The 18,417-nt window shown below is 39.1% G+C and overlaps 1 protein-coding gene across 1 annotated transcript; it reads left to right on the top strand.

The window, feature by feature from the left end:
- The first annotated feature begins 12 nt into the window (after positions 1–12).
- LOC124135062 (F-box/LRR-repeat protein 18-like) lies at positions 13–18,215 on the top strand. Its single transcript, XM_046500240.2, has 10 exons — positions 13–170; positions 2,592–3,492; positions 6,600–6,750; positions 8,992–9,140; positions 9,898–10,076; positions 11,644–11,732; positions 13,315–13,468; positions 14,444–14,582; positions 15,518–15,600; positions 17,381–18,215. The coding sequence occupies exons 1-10, from the start codon at positions 22–24 to the stop codon at positions 17,535–17,537; spliced, it is 2,151 nt and encodes a 716-aa protein (XP_046356196.1). The 5' UTR covers positions 13–21; the 3' UTR covers positions 17,538–18,215.
- The last annotated feature ends 202 nt before the right edge of the window (positions 18,216–18,417 follow it).

Raw genomic sequence — 18,417 nt, 5'->3', positions numbered from 1 at the left:
GAAAATCGATATTGTTCAATCATGGCCGCGCCCATGGAAAGTCAACTTGACAGACTTTCCGAAGATATTATCGTCCATATTTTACGTTATTTACCTTCAATCGACTTATGCAATACCAGCAAGGTTGACAGAAAGTTTAACAGACTCTGCCATGATCGATGTTTGGTCAGGTAATCCCCCTGATAACTTGCAACCTACGCCAGACAAATGTCATTCTTTGTTCGTATGCTAATGGATTTAAAGGCCAATCGTTTACACATTTGGAAATCAGTGATGGTATCAAACATTCTTAGCATAACATAAAACTATGTATCTCTTCTGTGAGCAGGATTAGCTATTTTAATTAACTCGCTACTTTGCGACGTCATTGCTCAAGCAAAGTTGTTAAATAAATAAAATGACATCATAATCAATGATGTACCATTACCATTGCCGTTTGATTTGTAGAGGTATTATTTTTAGGACCAAATGTAGGTAATGTGTTATACTATTTATTTTTTTATTATTGTGTCACAATACACATCCTTCTGGATACAACAAAGCACAATAGAACACAAACTTTGTCTCACAATTTATATCTGTTAAACATTTCCTAAAGGAGAAAATGACATCATTATCATGATTATTGTGATTATTTTTTAATAGAATTTGTTGAATAAGTTCTCATGTATCCATCATATATTTCCATACACATTATGTATTGTTACCCTCAGTAAAAATATAATAAACATGGACACCCAGACTCGAATTTAAGGCTAAAGCAGGTTTTGAAATTCCTGGTTTGTAAGTGGCATGGTTAAATTCTAATTGCAGAGTTAAAATATGTTTCCAGTGCTTGGACAGCACACTTATAATCACATGTGTTTACTAACAATAAATCTTTGCAAAGTTTATTATATGAAGCAAGCAACAATTATATTTTCTCAAAAATAAAGTGACAAACACATTGAAATTATAAACATATTAACATGCTTATTTACCAGTAGGAACTAGGATTACAAAATATACTGTGGGATTAAGAAATTAGGAAGGTTATTATCATGATGCCAATTTCAATGTGAAGGAAGGTGGCAAACTTCCTAAATTACAACTGCTTATTTCTTATTGACATTCACTGAGTTCAAACAGGGATGAAAACTGTCTAGTTGGCACACTTTAATTCCCAATGGCACACCTAAACATCCTTACAAATGTCCTGTGGCACATTTACATTCAAACCTTCTAAATGGGGCAAAGTAATGGCAGAAACAGACATGATAGAAGAATGATGATTTTTACTTACAAGCTTTGGGTTAATGTTTTACAATTAGTTATGTGTATGTGTCATATCGACAATATGTGACCTAGTTGTGACATTAAGGAATAAGGAAAGCTTGTGAACTTGTTGGAAGGGTAGTTACAGTAATTATGATTTAAATGACATAGCATTATACATGTTATAGAATTTACATTATGTGTTATATATCTGACATGATTTCATCATTTGTTAGGGCATTTGTGGCCCAGTCATCCAAGGTTGAACAATTCGCTGTACAGAGTTGCATCCCTTGGACACGCCATTAACCTATGATCGTGGGTTTGGATTCCGGTTCCCCCCATTTATGTAAATGGGTTTGTCAGCACCATTCCATGCTCATGGTTTTTTACCAAACTGGTAATTGTCTAAGACCTGCTTTCTCCTACATCAATCTGCCTGGAGATTTGAGGTTTGATCCCCTGTCCGTATCATACAAAAAGGTGTTAAAAAGTGGTACTTATTGTTACCCTGCCTGGTGCTTTGCATTAATGAGCTAAAACAAGGACTGGTTGGCTTGGAGTCGGTATACTGTGTCTGAGTGGGGTATTGATGTTAAACCATGGCGTGGTATCTCAGTACTATAAAATCGACATAAGTCCGTACTAGTTCAAGCAGCCACACCAGGGTTAGAAACTAACAGTTTTTGTCCACTTGTCCTTATAATTATAACATATAGCAAAACCCTTAAATAGGCCAATTTCTACTAGTCCTTAGGATACCTTTACTATTGGGCAGTTTGGCAAGGACTACAGGACTAGTGCCAATTTCTAATGCTGCACACACACATATGCATGAAAGCTGCTATATAAGTGCAATAATCTTGAACATGACATTAAACCCCATTTCATCATACCTCATCCCCAATATCACACTGTGATATAACTGGACTACTGTTCCAGGTGGCGTTAATCCCAACGAACTCACTCACTCACTCATCATCTTGTGTTCCCTATGTCATGCATATGTTACACATGGCCCAAAATTATAAATCATGCACATATGGTCTGGCAAAATTTGGTTCTGAATCAGAATGTTGTGGACATTTTGTATTGGCGAAATATTAGTTTTCATATTGAACTTGAAAGTGCTTGGAAAGCTTTTGGTTTGTGTTACCATGGTTATGGTCAAGTTTCCAATGTAGTAAACAAGTCTGGGTCAACAGGGTCATGTCAAGATATTTTGTCATCATGTTTAAATGTTTTATGTATTTGATTCAGGCAAACAGCCTTTTGCAACAGGGGTCTTGTCCAGATATTTTTTCATCATGTTTACATGTTTTATGTATTTGATTCAGACAAACAGCCTTTCAAAGCTGTTACCGATTGACTGATGACCTCCTCATCAACTATCTGCGAACTGCATCCCTTCATATAGAGACCCTCAACCTCAACTACTGCTACTGGATCACAGGCCGTGTTCTGGAGTCCGGAGTAGGATGCTGCAAGAATGTCCGCAACCTTCAGCTGATACAGTGCAACATGACCGTGAAGAGACTCTGCCGCATCATGGAGGGTGTGAAGAAACTGAAGACTCTGGCTTTCACGCTTCAGGACATCCGGGACTTTCACACGGAGCTCGGGACAAGTCCGGATGCCCAATTGACAGTTGCTGGTCTGAGAGTCATCTGTTTGCACTTCCGACACCAGTTAGAGTTTTCTCACAATATCTCAATGCATTTCTTGTCACAACCGTCTTTCTTCGAGTATTGTCGGGATCTGGAAGAGCTTCATGTTTTGGGCTCTCCGAGTAGTTCTCGAGGAATGCCCAGATACTTGCTCCAGCCTCAGATTCACAATAAGGACAATTTGAAGAATCTTCGCGTTTTGTGTCTTAATGATGCCATCGATCCTGCCGCAAGAATGTTCTTCTTTGGAACTTTATTTGAAGTGTGTAAGCTGAGTTTGTCGTTTGAAACCCTTCTTCAGCCAACGTCCAACCTGCAGCAGCTACAAGATAAGTCTCACTTTGTCAAGTGTCTCCAGAAGATAGACACTTTAAAATACCTGGACCTTTCAAGGGCAGTGTTTGACCTGCCCAACACTGTCTTTCAACTTGACCGAGCCAAGAATTTACAGTATTTAAATCTAGCAGACAACAGCAAGATCCAGAGCCCTAGTCTGAAGGTGATTGCTGAGAGTTGCCCACATCTAGTCAGCATCAACCTTCAGAACTGCCATAATATACTACAAGTAAAGGTGGGACATACTTCTATTACCGTATTCGATGTAATAAGCGCCCCGCTCTAATAAGCGCCCACTGCGATAGTTGCTAATATATTGGCTAGTGAACAATCCCAATTAGCACCCCTTCCGATCGATCAATGTATGCAAGACTTATTTATTTGTGTATAATACACACTTATGTGTTTTATGCACTGTTAATTATGAGCAATTAAATTCTGGAAAAATATATCTGTCAAATGAAAGCATTTCAGGCTGTCAGCATAAACCCCAAAATTTACGATCTTTCAACTCAAGCCCCATATTTCTAATTTTGAGAGCACCCTGGGCGCTTATGTCGAATACGATACTCATATTGTTATTAGGATGTATAGAGCTTATTAGCTGAGTGTGTTTCCTTATCTTAAATATCATATATTGGGAATGAAAATGGTAATATGCTTGCCTTATGAGAGCATAGTATACTCACTGCAAGACTGACTGAGTATGGTTTTACGCCGCTTTTAGCAATATTCCAGCAATATCACGGCGGGGGACACCAGAAATGGGCTTCACACATTGTACCCATGTCGGGAATCGAACCCGGGTCTTCGGCGTGACGAGTTAACGCTTTAACCACTAGGCTACCTGACCGCCCCTCACTGCAAGAAGAAACGTGAAACATAGAAGCATATAGTGTACCTCTTCCAATGTGTACCACAAAACCAACAGTCAGTCAAGTGTTACCACAGTGTCTTTATTCTTATCACAATATGCTGCTTGGGATTTCCAAACTTTACACACTAATCCTGCAAGACAAAATGGTGCATCTTTAGTCATGCATCTATGATGCGTTCATGCGTTGGTTCCCGCAACCTAACAGTTTGTTCGTTTGTGTGTCGAACCAATCTAATATTTCTTGAATATGAATAATTCTTAGTATATTAACCAAAGTGTATGGTAATCGCGTTTCTTTTGGCGGCGAGTATACATATTTTTCGTTCCTGATATATATTTGTGATTTCTGAAACACACTCGGCTTATATATAATCTATTTTACATATATAGTCAGTCTATAAATAATCGATGTTTGAATGCATTTCACTGAATGAAGTAGCTTAGAAATCTTGTATGAATACAATATTTGAGTGAACTGCCTAATTCATCATATAGTGCCAAACAACAGAAACAGACACATAAGGAAACCCCTACTTACATGGTCTAAGTAAATTGGGAATATTAGCATGATTAGGCAAGAGGTTATTGAGAAAGAAGACATTGCCTTAATGTATGGAGCTTGAAAGTAGTTCTGCTTGGCGATGTCATTTGTATATTGACCAGATCGTGATATCAAGTTTTTTAGATTTGTGTATCGCATTGATAACATCAGGCTTTATCATGATTTTATGATATTATTACTTATAATCCCAGGATATAACATAATTGATATCATGCAAATAGAGCCTCATTATCTCTGTCCCTGATTATCAAGTGTATTTCTGTATTATCATGATCATGTCTCCATTTATTCAGGATTCTGTTATCATGGTTATCAGTTGTGATACATATACTTACTCACTGCCATAGTTTCTGTGGGAAAGTGATGTCACCTCTGCCAAAAATAAGGAAGTTTCATCTGTGTTGTCAGTAACTTTCTCCAGATCAAGTATGATGAGCAGTGTTTGGAATAATTTTAAAACCCAACAATAGAGTTGGCAGGTTTCCACTAAATCATGTAAATGTTGCCTGCCCATCTTCAAAGACCTGCCTGCATTCAGACATTGTAAATATTGAAAACTCGCTAAAAATAAGAAACAAATCTTGCATTTTATTCAGTTGAAATAATGCTAACAATTACTTGAGAATCCACGAGGAGTTATAATAAAACTGATTATCATACCTCCATGTCAGAATGAGGAGATCTGAATGATTCATGTGATAAAATACTGTGTAACCCGCCTTGGAGGGGAATCAATTTCTCAGCGGGGGAATAAATCTCTTATACCCTGCCACGAGCAAATCAGGCTGCACAAGGATTTCTGAGAGACAGAATAAATCCCTTATTACCTGCTTCAAAGCAAAAAGCTGCACGCTTTTTCCTCCGAGTCAATGGAACTCACGTGGCATAACTTCTTTGATAGGCATTTAGAAGTTGGAGTACTAAGTAAGGATAAGAATTTATGGATGAACAACTTCTTTATTACAATTAACATGATTAAGGGCGACGTTTCGGTGTAGGTTCTAACACCGTTATCAAGCAAGTCATTTGCATAGCATAAGCTAACCCTAGGTCCATCGAACTGGTTTCTGTTACCAGATTACGTGTATCAGGTGTGATTGAAGGGAAAGTCACTTCCATGATATAGCTGGAATATTGCTAAATGCGGCTTTAAATAACTAACAAAACTTATTAGATACAGTTTTGTCAGTTTTGCCTAAACCTGTGGCCCTTTGACAACCAGTCACTTGTAATACCTCCTTAATTTATTTTTTGGAAGACAATTTTACCCCCCCAAATCAGGGGTCAATTTAACAATAAATTCGTAGGTAGCCAGCATGGCTTGGTCCTGTTAAAAGTTACTGGCCCTTCTCCAAACTAACTGCCCTACAACTGAATGATGGAGTCCGCGAAGTGGCTGAACCTGAGGCCGTGTAGTCGCCTAGCGGGTCTCTGAAAAGTTTAGAACTCCTCACCCCTGAAACGCCTTTTCCTGCACTCTGAGATTAAATCTTCCATTTGCCTCAATCCATGGTGATTTATGAGCAAAGAAAGATGTTCCTAAACACAACTTTACAAAATGGCAGCCAGTTTTCATTCTACCAAGACAATGGGCATATTATCTTAAGTTAACCATTCACACAAATTCATCCACACTAAATATTTTGTCATCAAAATTACATGATTCTTGGGCAGTGTCCAATTAAAATACATGGAGAAGGGGTGAAATTTTGACTGGCCAGATGGGCCATCTTCTTAATGTTTCAGCAAGCCCTTTGTAATTTTAACTAGCCACAGGCCAACGGGCCAGCAGTTAAATTGACCCCTGCAAATTGTAAAAAATCTTTCCATTTCAGCATTGTTCAGTTCAGAGACGTAATGTCTATTTCTATTAAAACCTGATTCTTATCTTCCATGTGTACAGAGAGACAATCAAATGGAGGCGGATGTTCGTGGTCTTCAGATGCTTCTAGTCACATGCTGCAGACTCCGTCACATCAACCTGTCCGGCATACACGTCCATGATAAAGACAATCCACAGGCTTGTCTGTGGCAGATGCTATCTTTGAACACAGGTAGGACTATAGCCATTGTCCCTAGTGTTGATATTATACGGTGATACAGTATTGTATCCCGATACTAGGCCCAAACAATACATCGATTTACAACCCTGTAACACGATACATATGATACATTACATTACATTTTGTTTGTTGTTAAAACATGTAAATAATAACAGTAACTGTTCAACAATGTGCTTTGGCAGATTCTAGATAGTCTTGGTTCTCAGGCACCTCCTGCATCATCATAAAGTTTGCCTCATGTTTCGTTTATATTTCCATTTTTAAAAAAAACAGCAAAAAATCCTTAAATATTCCATGTTCAGTGGTAGTCAAATACTGTATTCCAGTATTTTACTCGTCAAGGAATACAAGGCCCTTCCCCCTTTTGATTGTACACAACTGTTTGTTTGGTTACATACTCATTTGAACAACCAACAAAAAAAACAAAAAAAACACTGCCGTCCGCACTATATTTTCAAAAGCCATTGCCTGAGAACCAATTCTTTTATAATTTTAAGCCTAAAATGTTATTATCCCAGGGGAAATTCATATCGCACAGTTGATAAGCACTAAGATATGAAAAAACGAAAAAATATCATATTGAAATATGTGCACACAAAAATAAGACACTTACTAATATAACCACAAGTAAAATCATGTTGAAAATTGAATGTTTCTGCCCTACAATATCCCACGTTCGATCTCTGAAATTTGAAACATATGATTCAGGGTTTTGATTCACCTGCAAAAAGAAAGCATATCAACTTATGAAATATAAGTATCGTATCGGGATACAAATCTTATTGCACCCATAGTTTTGGGTAACTTGTGATATTGCGATCCCACCTTATCAGTATACCTCTACTTGTCCTCTGATCATCATGTATGCCCTAATACTTCTCAGTGATTCTGTTCTCTGGTATGCCCCCAGTGTTAACTGGTAAAATCTTGTTTGAACCGGTAAGTTTCCCTTGTCAAAACACTGTACATTACTTGAACAGAGTTCCTTCCCTTGGGCTATGATTGTCTGTTCTGTTCCAGATTTGCCCTGATTATCATGATTATGTTTCTAGGTTTGTGCTTAGGGCTATGAATCATTTCAGGCTTAGTTTTGAACATGGTAAGAATTGGTTGTCACACACAGTCTTTCGAGAAATTTATTACAAAATTCTAAATATGGCTTAAAAAAATAAAGGAATTGGTTCTCAGGCAATGGCTTTTGAAAATATTGCGCGGACAGGCATTTTTGGGGGTTTTTTTGCTTGTTCAAACTAGTATGTAACCAAATAAACAGTTTTGTACCATCAACCAAAGGGACTCTCTACATAAACAAGCATACAAACCCCTACTGCCATCATGACCATAACACAATATATGCATAAAGTATTAGGATTTTAATATTTTTTTTAAATATGGAAATAAAAACGAAACGTGCAGCAGACTTTATGATGATGCAGTGCCTGAGAACCATGACTATTATTTCTTTTAGCCTATTGAATGTAATAATATCATGTAAGATCTCCAAAACCTTTTTTGGCAAGGTCCTTGTATGAGAAAATAGAATGCAGAATAAGTGACATTTTCACATGATCATGATGATAAGGGCAAGATGTTATGAGCTTTTGGTAGTTAGTTTTTGCAATGTGTATTTCATCTTTATTACAATACAGTCACGGCTCGTTAATCCGCTACCCGTTAATCCGACAATCGGCTTTGTCTGACACTAATGATGGGAACTGATTAAATCAGTGCTGCCCGTTAATCCATCAGTCTCGCAATCCATCTCCGACACATCTAATTTGCAACGAATTACTGAAACCACTCATCAATCAGTCTCGTTAATCCGACAGAGATCAGCGTATTTCGTAGTCATCTGCCAACAGGTACACAGCAGGTTACTATCATCACTAGGCCATTTACATTGCTCTATATTTCCACACCACACAGGGGTATGCTCAAGCACTATTAGACCCGTGAAGATCCGGGTAGAATAGGTCTTCAGCAACCCATGCGTGCTGTAAAAGGCAACTGTGCTTGTCATAAGAGGCGACTAATGGGATTGGGTGGTCAGACTCGCTGACATGGTTGATGCAAGTCATCGTATCCCAATTGCGTGGATCAATGCTCATGATGTCAATCACTGGATTGTCCGGTCCAGACTGGATTATTTACAGACCGCTGTCTTATAGCTGGAATATTGGTGAGAGCGGCGTTAAACAACCAACCAATAAACAAAATGTTCTGTTGTTTCAGAGTGGAGAAGCATGAGTCTATCGCTCTGCTGTCTGACCCACACCCTGGACAACGAGCAGGAGGAGAAGCCCCTCAACAAACGCTTGCTTGACCAGTACTCTGTCAGTTTTGCCAAGAAGCGGAGAATCGGTCTGCAGCCAGTCATGCAGGTGAGACGTCACGAGGATGAAGAATTGTTTTGTTGTCTGTCCTTGTCTCTGTTCCACAAAACGATCTTAGTGCTAAGATGATTGTAACTCCCATACTTTAACATTAACTTACGGGGTGGTCGGGTAGCCTAGTGGTTAGAGCGTTCGATCGCCACGCCGAAGACCCGGGTTCGATTCCTGACATGGGTACAATGTGTGAAGCCCATTTCTGGTGTCCCATTTTGATGGCCTAGATTGTATGGATATAATCATAAAACCCGTAACTGTCGTTCGGAATTCCCCGTGTTAAATATTTCGTGGTTGCATGATCAGAAAACACATTCTGACTGTCACTTTCATGATCTGGTTGGCAAAGCTCTGATTGGTTGGATGAAAGGTCGTTCTGAAGTGACCTGTAATGTGATGTCCTCAGATCATTGTTTAGCGATAGCGAGAACTAAGATCTGACTTTAATGAGATTGGCTTTCCTTCAACATCAAGCTGATAAGCCGTGATATAACTGAAATACTGTCCAAGGCAGCGTATAGCAAAATTTGGCTGACAATCTATGAGTCGTCTTGTGCTCTTGACAAAACAAATATCAAAAATGTTTGGAAAGAAATAGTTTGTAAATTGGAAAAAAACATGTTTGAGTGTGAATTGACTGAATTCCAGAGTCTATGAAAAGAAAAGTCTTCAAACTTTCTCAGTTTGATTTGAATTATTATTAGTTTTGTTGTTGTAAGATTTGATATCAAACTGAACTGTGTCTTTCTAGGAGCCCTCCACATCATCAGAGCCATCACCTGCAGAGCCGCTAGCGCCATCTAGTGGGCTGTCCCGTCTTGTCAGTCAGTGCCCGCACATTGAAGAAATGGAAGTGATCGGCGCCGGGTTTCGGTCAGCTTTCAACAAATACTTTGGAGTGTTGCCAGGAACCTTCAGCTACAGGGCCTGGTAAGATGTGTTCTGTGACTGGACAGGAGTACACCCACTCTGCCTCTGAGTCTGTTCATGTCATGTTAAAGGCAACCTTAGGAGTACACAGGGATTTATCTAGACCTAGTCAGAGGCCGATATTTGGCCCTAGATCTGCAACAAATGTCAATAAAAATTCCAAAATTTGAACGAACAATTTCATTGTTATAAACAAGACCAGTGAAGAGAGTTTGGTTTGGTTTGTCGTTTTACGCCGCACTCAGCAATATTCGAGCTATATGACGGCGGTCTGTTAAATAATCGAGTCTGGACCAGACAATCCAGTGATTGATATCTTGAGCATTGATCCACACAATTGGGATCGATGACCTGCATCAACCAAGTCAGCAAGCCTGACCACCCGATCCCGTTATTTGCCTTGTTCGACAAGGATAGTCGCCTTTTATGGCAAGCATGGGTTGCAGAAGACCTATTCTACCCCGGATCTTCACGGGTCACCAGTGAAGAGAAAGTGGCTTATAATATGGACACTTAGTTTACAATCATAGATAAACCACTGGTTCTTGTAGTAGAATTTCAGGTTGTTTTATGAATTTTGGGTGTTTCACTTGGTTGATTCATCATGTCCCAATTGCACAGATCGATGCTAATGATAGATTGATGCATATGATGTCAATCACTGGATTATCTAGTCCAGACTCGATAATTTACAGACGCTATCATGTAAGATGGTATATTGCTGAGTGAGGTGTAAAGCAACAAACAAACAAAGCATTGTTTAATCAGTGTTTCTTTATCACTAGCATGATGGCTGCATGTTGAAGGACTGCATGATGGCTGCATGGTGAAGGACTGTGACAACAAACAAACAAACAAACAAAGCATTGTTTAATCAGTGTTTCTTTATCACTAGCAAGATGGCTGCCAAGGTGAAGGACTGTGACAACAAACAAACAAACAAAGCATTGTTTAATCAGTGTTTCTTTATCACTAGCATGATGGCTGCCAAGGTGAAGGACTGCATGATGGCTGCATGGCGAAGGACTGTGACAACAAACAAACAAACAAAGCATTGTTTAATCAGTGTTTCTTTATCACTAGCAAGATGGCTGCCAAGGTGAAGGACTGTGACAACAAACAAACAAACAAAGCATTGTTTAATCAGTGTTTCTTTATCACTAGCATGATGGCTGCCAAGGTGAAGGACTGCATGATGGCTGCATGGCGAAGGACTGTGACAACAAACAAACAAACAAAGCATTGTTTAATCAGTGTTTCTTTATCACTAGCAAGATGGCTGCCAAGGTGAAGGACTGTGACAACAAACAAACAAACAAAGCATTGTTTAATCAGTGTTTCTTTATCACTAGCATGATGGCTGCCAAGGTGAAGGACTGCATGATGGCTGCATGGCGAAGGACTGTGACAACAAACAAACAAACAAAGCATTGTTTAATCAGTGTTTCTTTATCACTAGCATGATGGCTGCCAAGGTGAAGGACTGCATGATGGCTGCCAAGGTGAAGGACTGTGACAACAAACAAACAAACAAAGCATTGTTTAATCAGTGTTTCTTTATCACTAGCATGATGGCTGCCAAGGTGAAGGACTGTGACCTGCTGTGTATTGGGAAGTGGACCAATCTGAAGTACCTGCAACTGACGGGGATACCAGGTGAGGCCACTGCATTACTGAATCACAGTCATTGCAACATCACTCATCCCATTCACTTTAATCAACCCCACCATCTCTCTGAATGTTTCAAATGTTAAGCCTTCGAGAGGAATTAGGTACTGATCATTTGATGTTCTGGGAATCGTTGACTTGTGATTTTTGAAATTTGTTCCAGAAAATAGAGGAAAGAAATAATTTTGCTGCTTGTTTTGTAAAGAAGAATATGTTCACTTATTGTCTAGAGAAAGAAATGTGTTGTGGGCAAAAGAACACTTTGTTCAACTCTATTCATAGAAAGACGACCGGTGAAGATCCGGGTAGAGAATAGGTCTTGAGCAACCCATACTTGCCGTAAGAGGCGACTATGCTTGTTGTAAGAGGCAACTTACAGGATCAGGTGGTCAGGCTCGCTGACTTGGTTGATGCATGTCATCATGTCCCAATTGCATAGATCAGTGCTCATGATGTCAAACACTGGATTGTCTGGTCCAGACTGGATTATTTACAGACCACTGTCTTATATCTAGAATATTGGTGAGTGTGGCGTTAAACAACAAACAAACAAACAAACATAGAAAGACACTTTATCATAATTATTAGTTTTATCAAAGTGATAAACCAATTATGATGTTAATCACTGCATTGTCTGGTCCAGACACAGTCATATCACTGGAATATTGTAGAGTGCGGCGTTAAACAACAGACCACCTCTGTGGTCTAGTGGTAGAGCATCCACCCGGAAAGCGGAAGTTCCGGGGTTCGATCCCCGGCCGCGTCATCTCAGTCCTACGTAGGAGATACTAAGTCCTACATAGGAGATAGTAACTCTAGGCCATACTAAGTTGTACGTAGTAGATAGTAAGTCATACGTAAGATATAGTAAGTCCTACGTAGAAGATACTAAGTCCTACGTAGGAGATACTAAGTCCTACGTAGTAGATGGTTATTCTAGTCCATTCTCAGCAGTCCTACGTAGGAGATACTAAGTCCTACGTAGGAGAAAGTAAGTCGTACGTAGGATATAGTAAGTCTTACCTAGGAGAGACCAAGTCCTACGTAGGAGATAGTAAGTCCTATGTAGAAGAAACTAAATCCTACGTAGAAGAAACTAAATCCTACGTAGAAGATACTAAATCCTACGCGCCTCCGTGGTCTAGTGGTAGAGCGTCTGCCCGGAGAGCGGAAGGTCCGGGGTTCGATCCCTGGCCGCGTCATACCAAAAGACGTTAAAAGATGGTACTTGTTGTTACCCTGTCTGGCCCTCGGCATTAAGGGGCTAAAACAAGGACTGGTCGGCTCGGAGTCAGTAGAATGTGTCTGAGTGGGGTATTCATGTTAAACTGCGGCATGGTATCTCAGTGAGCTAGCACTTTAAATCGGCATTAGTCCGGACTAGTACAAGCAGCCACACAAACACACACATGTACATGCAGTCGCTTTATAAGTGCAATAATCTTGGAAGCGACGTTAAACACCATTTCACCTCACCGTTAAACAACAAACAAACAAATCATTGCAATGCATGTATGTTAATGAACCAAGGAGGTGGCGAACTGTTTGAGCTTTATCTACCGTTTTACAGGTATTCACCAGGGCCAGTGTTTGGTTGCCATAGCGAAGGGTTGTGTACACCTGGAGAAGTTGTACATAGCTCACCTGGGCATGTCTGGGCACTGTCAGTACGTCCGCTCCCTCTGTGAGGCGTTCAACCACTTCCAGAAACTCAGGGACCTGAGGTTTGTAGGATTCAGTTACCATAGGATTGGTTACCATAGTTACTGGTTACCATAGTTACTGGTTTGTATAAGTGATTGGCAAAACAGGCCAAAATATATACAGATGATGGCCCAGAATAGCCCAAACTAATGCATGCTTGACATTTGAGCTCTGATATCAATCACTGGATTGTCTGGTCCAGACTCGATTATTTACAGACCACCATCATATAGCTGGAATATTGCTGTGTGTGGCGTTAAACTACAAACAAACAAAATCAGTTTTGGGGGGATGAATCATCTTCATGATTTCAAGATGGCCCAGAATAGGCCAAACTTATGTATGCTTGTCAACCCTTTATACAGAATATAGCTAAGAAAAGGCCATATATGACCATAGAGAAGCCAAATTTTGAGGACCAGAAAAAAGTTTCTGTAGAAAGCGGTCGGCTTATGCATGGGTTACACTTTCATCATATTCTTTTTCTGTTGGTGAAAAAAACCAAACAATTAAACACTTTTTATTACGACAGGATTAACTTGGATTAATTCAATACAGACTTGTTGATATTCTATTTCCGATGAGAGATCATGACGAGACATAGTTTTAGGTTGGGGGTCCGGCTTATCTACGGCACATTCCATTTTGATACAGATTTCAAGGACCAAGTAAATACCTCGGCTTATCTATGAGTTTGGCTTATCTAGGGTCACATATGCATGATGGCCAAGAATTGATCCAATTGGGAATGGCCGTAGTATGCGACCTTCTATGGGGGGTAGTCAAACAGGGGAGAATCATATCAGGTCAAAAGATCTAGACACCTTAGCTATTGGGCAGTTTGACAGACTATAGGACTAGTGCCAGTTTCTAACGCTGTATAAAGCCATGTTAATGCTGGGCTATTGCTAAAAGCGGTGTAAAAAAAACCCCACACGTTATATTGCCTCCATTGATGGCTACTACACACAACACTGCCTCTCTGTTCTCTGTAGACTAGAGCAGCCATATCTGAAGCTGGACAGCGTCTTCTTCTCCGCCTGCTCCAACTGCGCCACGTTCGAGAGACTTTGTATTCTGTCCAAAAATGCAACCTTCATAGATGCTGCTGCAGTAAACAAATTTGTTGACAAGGTAGGTCATGTCTTCCTTTATGAACAAACTTCTTTTTTTCGATGACACTTTTTTGTGAAACTTTCAGTGGATAGAAAGATATTATTCATATTATATTTTTGTTTCTTCCAAACTGTTTTTGAGTATGCTGTGTGTTGTGTTAATTATGTTTTGTGTGATCATTTAACCTATTGTAACCAATTATTTTGCAGTTTTTTCGTTTTATATTCACAATGTTTTGTGCATGATGAACACTTACTTTTGTAATTGGAAGAATATTATTGTGAAAAATATGTAATCCAGATTATATTTTTTTAATTTTAATTGTATACTATGCACACATGATTGGGAGAATATTATTGTGAAAAAATATGTATTCCAGATTATATTTTTAAAACTTTTAATTGTATGCTATGCACACATGATTTGGAGAATATTATTGTGAAAAAATATGTATTCCAGATTATATTTTTTAAATTTTAATTGTATACTTTGCACACATGATTTGGAGAATATTATTGTGAAAAAATATGTATTCCAGATTATATTTTTTACTTTTAATTGTATACTTTGCACACATGATTTGGAGAATATTATTGTGAAAAAATATGTATTCCAGATTATATTTTTTACTTTTAATTGTATACTTTGCACACATGATTTAGGGAATATTATTGTGAAAAAATATGTATTCCAGATTATATTTTTTAAATTTTAATTGTATACTATGCACACATGATCCCCCCCCCCCCACTGTAAGTGGAATCCCCAAAACAATTAACCTAAAATGGTTTGAAACATAGGGTTTAGGTAAGAATTATAATTCGGGGATATTTAACATTTTGTCTGGACTATATTGTTCCTTTTGCTGGAATGTAGGACTGCTTGAGTTTCACTGTATGCAAGGTATGTACAGTTAACACACACTCTGTACCAGAACACATTGGTTGTTGCAGCTGGAGTCTCTGGTGTCGTTACAGCTGTTTACATGTGCAACTCTCACCAGCTGCAAACACCTGCAGACCTCACTGACGCGCAGGTAGGTTACCATGGTTAGAGGACGTAGCCAATCAAACTGCTGTAAATGTAAAAATGTAAATATTTAACATTTTGTCTTATATATGATTTAGGACGCTAGACACATGCTAAAGGAGACTTCTGGTATGATTTTGTGTTCCTCAAAACTCAGAACTGTCATGTATCGGGAATCCGCATATTTGAAGTCCATTTATCGCTAATTATTAGCTGTGTAGCCGATAGTATCCATTTTTCAACCGGTCGCAAATGTTGCTGTACGTTAGAAATTGAGCGAAATACATAAAAGCACATATACTTTGCCGCCAGATTAGAACACCAACATGTAGAAGAACATTTTATACATATGTGATTGAAATATTTTTAGAAGCTAAATACTGTTAATAACTTTTATGCAAAACTGTTAACAATAATGGTTTTGCTGCAGGCCACAGCATAGTGTGTTTATCTGGCAGAATAAAATGTTCACTCACCCCTTATTTTGTGGACCGCCTCCGTGGTCTAGAGGTAGAGCGTCCACCCGGAGAGCGGAAGGTCTGGGATTTGATCCCTGGCTGCGTTATACCAAAAGATGTTAAATGATGGTACTTGTTGTTACCCTGTCTGGCACTCAGCTAAGGGGCTAAAATATAGACTGGTCAGCTCGGAGGTATTCATGTTAAACAGTGGCATGGTATCTCAGTGTGTGTATCTATAAATTGGCATGAGTTCGGACTAGTACAAGCAGCCACACACACACATGCATGCATGTCGCGATGTAAGTGCCATAATCTTGGCTGTGGCGTGAAATCCCATTTTACCTCACCACCCTATTTTGTCGTTTGGATAGATTTGATTATCTTGATTTTATGAACACCTATCTCAGAAAACTTAAATACTGTGAATACAGACTGGAAGACATTGCTACTTGTGGTTTGTGATCCAAGTCTTTTAGACTTGTCCAGCCTAGGTATTGGTGTAGGTAATACTGTAGGGTGTGGTGGCCCTGTAACCTAAGGATCCAGAGTTGTGTCCCTTAAAGCTCGCAGTGCTGCAGGCAGAGCCATTCGACAGGTGCATAGTCAAAGGACACCCCCACATGAAACTGTTTAACGAGTAGGCTTGGCGTGTCATTTAACTTGCGTGTGATATGCATCAGTGGCCAGCTTGCAAAATATAAAAAACTTTCGGTAGTTTATTTACCATAAATAGAAAACATCGCGAGAAAGTATCGGCCAAATGTCTTGGCACACAACTACCAGAAACTGCCATTGTTGACTTTCGGCACTTCACATTGAGCGGCATGCAGTCTGATAATTACTTTATATATTTATTATTTTTCACATTCGATCATAATTCTTTGTTACCTGTTGAAAAGAAAACACTCAAGTTCCTTTATTTCTAAAAATGAGCAAGTTTTGTTATAATTATCCGGTGATCGTGGGTTCAAATCACAGATTTTCCCAAATAATGTTTGCTGGTTTGTCAGCACCATATCCATGCTCTTATGGTTCACCAAAGTATTAGACCCGTGAAGATCCAGGTAGACATGGTAGAGAATTGGTCTTCAGCAACCCGTGCTTATCGTAAGAGGCAACTAATGGGATCGGATAGTCAGACTCGCTGACTTGGTCGATGCATGTCATTGTATCCCAATTGCCTAGATCGATGCTCATGATGTCAATCACTGGATTTTTGCTGAAATGTAGCAGTTTTAAATAACATAACACTTGTTTCCCAATTCACTTAACAAGGGCACTTAGTTTTGAATCCTAGATATCCTTGCATGTTGTCTTTTGTTTCAGATTTGAAAAAACCAGACCAGCTTTATCAGTCTGCATACACCCCTTGGTTCATGATGAACTCTCCGAGCTGACTACCCATATCCCTGTGAAGCATCTGGAAGAGCTCACTGTGCTAGGATCAGGGGTGTGTCTTAAACCTCCACGGTGGCCATGGTAACAGCAGATGGATGAAAGCCTAAACAGCCATGACCAATGAGATTTCAGACTGTGATATGCTCATGTATTCCACTGACTCTATTTTTGCAATGTCTATCCTCTTGTGCTTCCTCTTGAGTGAAGAGCTGAATTGTGTGGATGCTAGTATTACAATCAAAATGCTACATGTGTGTTTAGGGATTGCTATGGAAGCCTTTAGGGGCCATTTTAATGAATTATTTTTGAAATTTTAAGATGCCATGTTGAAAATTCAAGTTACTAGGTTGAAATTTCGAGATGCTATATTGAAAATTCAAGTTACTAAGATGAAATTTCCAGATACTATTTTGAAAATTCAAGATACTAAGTTGAAATTTCTAAATGCCCTTGTTGAAAACTCAAGATAATGACTTGAAATTTCTAAATGCTATGTTAAAAAATTCAAGATGCTAAGCTGAAATTCATAATGTGTTTGTTGAAAATTCAAGATACTAAGTTGAAATTTCTAAATGCCCTTGTTGAAAATTCGAGAAAATGAGTTGAAATTTCTAAATGCTATGTTGAAAATTCAAGATGCTAAGTTGAAATTTCAAGATACTAAGTTGAAATTTCAAGATGCTGATGTCCATTTCAAGATACTAAAATTTCACGATCATTATCCTATGTGTGTGGCCCTAAAAGGCTTCCTTAGATTGCTCATTTATTGGGGGGGGGGGGGGGGGGGGGGGGGGGAAGGGGGGGAAGGGGGGGGAGGGAGGGGGAATAGGGAAAGAGACTTCACCCAACTTCACATGGGGTGAAGTCAATGTAAATATTGATGCAAAAGGTTAAGGCCTGTTATTTTTTAGTAGTGCATTTATCAAAATTTTGGTCTAAAATTCAATGTAGGTGGTCGAAAAATA

Source organism: Haliotis rufescens, unplaced genomic scaffold (genome assembly GCF_023055435.1).
Source record: "Haliotis rufescens isolate VD_foot unplaced genomic scaffold, xgHalRufe1.0.p SCAF_10, whole genome shotgun sequence".
NCBI classification, from domain to species: domain Eukaryota; kingdom Metazoa; phylum Mollusca; class Gastropoda; order Lepetellida; family Haliotidae; genus Haliotis; species Haliotis rufescens.
Note: the sequence above shows the minus strand (reverse complement) of the source record. Positions and strands in the feature narration are given on the sequence as shown.